The 3,254-nt window shown below is 55.7% G+C and overlaps 1 protein-coding gene across 1 annotated transcript; it reads left to right on the top strand.

The window, feature by feature from the left end:
* Nucleotides 1–1,605: 1,605 nt before the first annotated feature.
* EV422DRAFT_619992 (uncharacterized protein) lies at nucleotides 1,606–2,749 on the top strand (the record flags this gene model as incomplete). Its single annotated transcript, XM_053074087.1, has 2 exons — nucleotides 1,606–2,140; nucleotides 2,214–2,749. The coding sequence occupies 2 exons, from the start codon at nucleotides 1,606–1,608 to the stop codon at nucleotides 2,747–2,749; spliced, it is 1,071 nt and encodes a 356-aa protein (XP_052925738.1).
* Nucleotides 2,750–3,254: the final 505 nt, after the last annotated feature.

Below are 3,254 nucleotides of genomic sequence, written 5' to 3'. Positions count from 1 at the left end.
CTACAACGGGCCGTGCGGGCACCTATTTTGCCGTACGTGCATCGTCCAGGAGATGGTGTTGAGTCTCGAGAGAGCAAGAGCAGGGGGAAGGCGTTGGAGGATTTTGACAGTTTTGACAGTTTCTTCCGTAAAGAGTGACACAGAGAGGTACTGTACCATATGAGGGGCGCTCGATGGTCAAGCGACGCCTTCGAGAGGTATATTCGGGCTCACCCCGCCCTATTATTTGCAGCTGCTGTATACGGGAACTGAAAGTAGGGTAGCTGCCGCGCGATTGTACCATATTTATCAACAGAGCTTTTCTTTCCTTGCTACTGCTATGCCACGCTAGCCCGCTACGCTATCCATGCTTAACTTTTATCAACAGAAGGACTTCATCGCTACTGCCACGCCACAGGCCACGGTAATACAAAAGGGGCTTCATCGCTACTGCCACGACGTTCGCCACGCTACCTACTGCTACACGCTACCCACGCTACACTAGCCATTTCTTCAGATGACCCCGGGTCACTCGGGGTCACTCGGGGTTGCCGAAGAAGTCTTCGATGTCCCCCAGCATATATAAGGCACGTTCGAGGTCGACAGTCAACCGTCGCCTGTTGATGTTGATTACCTCCCGGACCTTGTTCGCGAGTTTCTTGACTAGTGTCTGTGTGGGCCCTTCCGCCAACGATGTGCCAGCAATCACCAGGACCGTGCCACTTGGTGCGCGCACCTGTTCAGCGGCCTCCACCATGCTCATGTTCCACGGATCAAGGCCATATAAAAAGCAAGGGTGGGGTTGTCTTGCTTGATCTTCTGTGAAAAAAGGCCAATCGCCTTGGCCTTGTCTTCTAGGCTGGCGTCCCGGGCGGCAAGGCCGGCGTCTACCAGCAGCGGATACAAAAAGGCCACCGTGTCGCCGAAGATAGCTGTGGCGCAGGTCTCGCCCATGCCCATCAGAAGAGCCTCGACCGCGGTGGGTGCGACCGGGGGCGTGGCCTGCGGCGCGGTAGAGGGGAAGGGGGGAAGGGAAGGTGTTAGCATCTCAGCCCGTGAGATCAGCGTATAGCAAACACGCTCAGGCAGCACGGCCCATGCAGGTCGACCTCCCGCAAGCGGCGGTCGTGCTCAACATGGACCGCGAGCCCAGGCGGCCAACACCCAGCGGAGACGCCCAGACAGCACGGCCCATGCAGGTCGACCTCCCGCAAGCGGCGGTCGTGCTCCATATGGACCGCCAGCCCAGGCGGTCAACAGCCAGCGGCCACTCACCTTGCTTGACGTTTCCATGCTCAAATGCGCTTGCTCTGCGTGAGTTGCCGGGCTTGAGCTGGAAGGAGGTGGGCGCTGGCCAGGGGTGAGGGGGCTGTCGTCGAGACGTTTCCATGCTCAGAGTGTGCTCTGCGTGAGTTGCGTGAGCTGCGAGCGCTTGACGTTTCGTTTGAGAGGAGGAGAGCGTGGTCTTGGAGATGCGGCGACAAGCCACAACTGCGCCACGACTGCGCCAGGCTGTAAATCCTTCCTGCTCTCCGCAATCTTTACCACAGCACTGACGCAAGTTCTTTGACACACAGCCATCACGGCAATCACCTGCAACACCTGTCTCGGCACAGCACAGCCAACATGTCATCACACCAGGCGCTCCAGGGGCACCTGTGGTGGTGCATATTTACTGGAGCAACCACACCACGGCAGAAGAGGAGGAAGGTTGCTCTGGTTACCCAGCAATTGCCCATATGTCTGCCAGCCACACCATTGCAAACCCCACGATTCGAGCTCCCGCCCTCTGTCCATCGCCACTTGCCCCAAGCAATTGCAGACATGGTTGGCGAGAGCTCCGGCGATGAAGACAGGCAGCAGCAGCAGCCGCAGCGAGGGCTTTCACCTGCGGACAGGGGTCTGCAGCGCCCACTGAACCTTCCCGCGCCCATCCCTTTCCGTTTTCCCAGCACACCGGGTGGATCCCTGGTGTATGAACCCCCGCCACCACCACCAGCTCAACGACCCCGCCCGCAAACACATGCCAGCACCAAGGTTTTGCTTCACCGAATCATCCATAATCAAGTTCAAAGGGAGCAAAGGGAGCGCCTGACAACATTCGTCGGCAATGTTCACATCCTTGCGCGCCACACCAGCTTTTTTCTCAAGTACTACCTTGGTGAGTTTTTGAGGTACACAGTATATTTCCCATAAACCAATGTCCTGACTGCTACGTCTGCCCCCCACCACAGCTGATCATCCTCTACACGATTTCCCGGACATCACCGACAAGCACATCAGTGTGATATTTGAGCTGCTAAACAATCCAGGCTACAACGGCAATCCGGTCATCGTGCAAGTGTTGCATCCATGGGTTCAAGACTACTGTGATGTTCACGGATTCGCCCCCATCCGCATGCAGTATTGCCATCAGACCGCAGCGTACACGGCTACGAGCATCTTCACAAACCTCAAAGTTAACGTACAAGAGCATTTCATGCAAATTTTTCTGCGCTACGTCAATGAAAGGCTTGGTTTGAAGCAAGTCGTACTGCATCTCCGTAGAGCTGGAGTCAACCGAGCGCAGCGGCGACACTATTATCAGCGTGTCCGTCAGTTTAAAAAGTATGCGACGTTTGAAGAGTTTCCAACCGAAGAAGAGTTTGCGCGCCTCACACGACTTGAGCGGACCGTCCTCGACGAGTTATGGGCTCTGTTTCCTCCCCAGGATTGTTATGATCTCGACGACGTGGGCGGAAGCGAAGTAGAGAAGACAGGGCAGGTGTGATAGGCGACAAGAGATTGTATTGGCAAAACAAGAAACAAGGACTAGAACAGGAGATGAGAAGAACTGGTGTTGATCTGCTGGGGAGGAAGGGAATGGACGAAGAGAGGCCGGCTATTTATAGATAGGCAACCCAGCAGATCAGAGAACAACAACAACAAGAGGGGACTGGGGGGCGCCAGCTATGCTCCTAGAGCGTGCATGGCGAGCGTAGAGAGCATTGCTAGAGCTGCTGGCTATGAGGAAGCAGTGGGGGGTGTGGAGAAGCCAAGGGGGGATTGGCAAAATGAGAGGAGAGAGGAGGAGTGGCGATATTGCAAGAGGATTGGCAAAATGAGAGGAGAGGGGGGAGTGGCATTGACATTGACATTGACACTGACATTGACACTGACATTGACATTGACATTGGCGTTTGACATTTGGCGGTTGACATTGGCGGCTGTCAGTAGGTAAGCTTATGGTATGGGCGCGTCGTCCATAACATCACCCCTCTCTTTAGCGGCGGCGG

Source organism: Fimicolochytrium jonesii (genome assembly GCF_025526975.1).
Source record: "Fimicolochytrium jonesii strain JEL569 chromosome Unknown EV422scaffold_11, whole genome shotgun sequence".
In the NCBI taxonomy this organism is placed as follows: Eukaryota; Fungi; Chytridiomycota; class Chytridiomycetes; order Spizellomycetales; family Powellomycetaceae; genus Fimicolochytrium; species Fimicolochytrium jonesii.
Note: the sequence above shows the minus strand (reverse complement) of the source record. Positions and strands in the feature narration are given on the sequence as shown.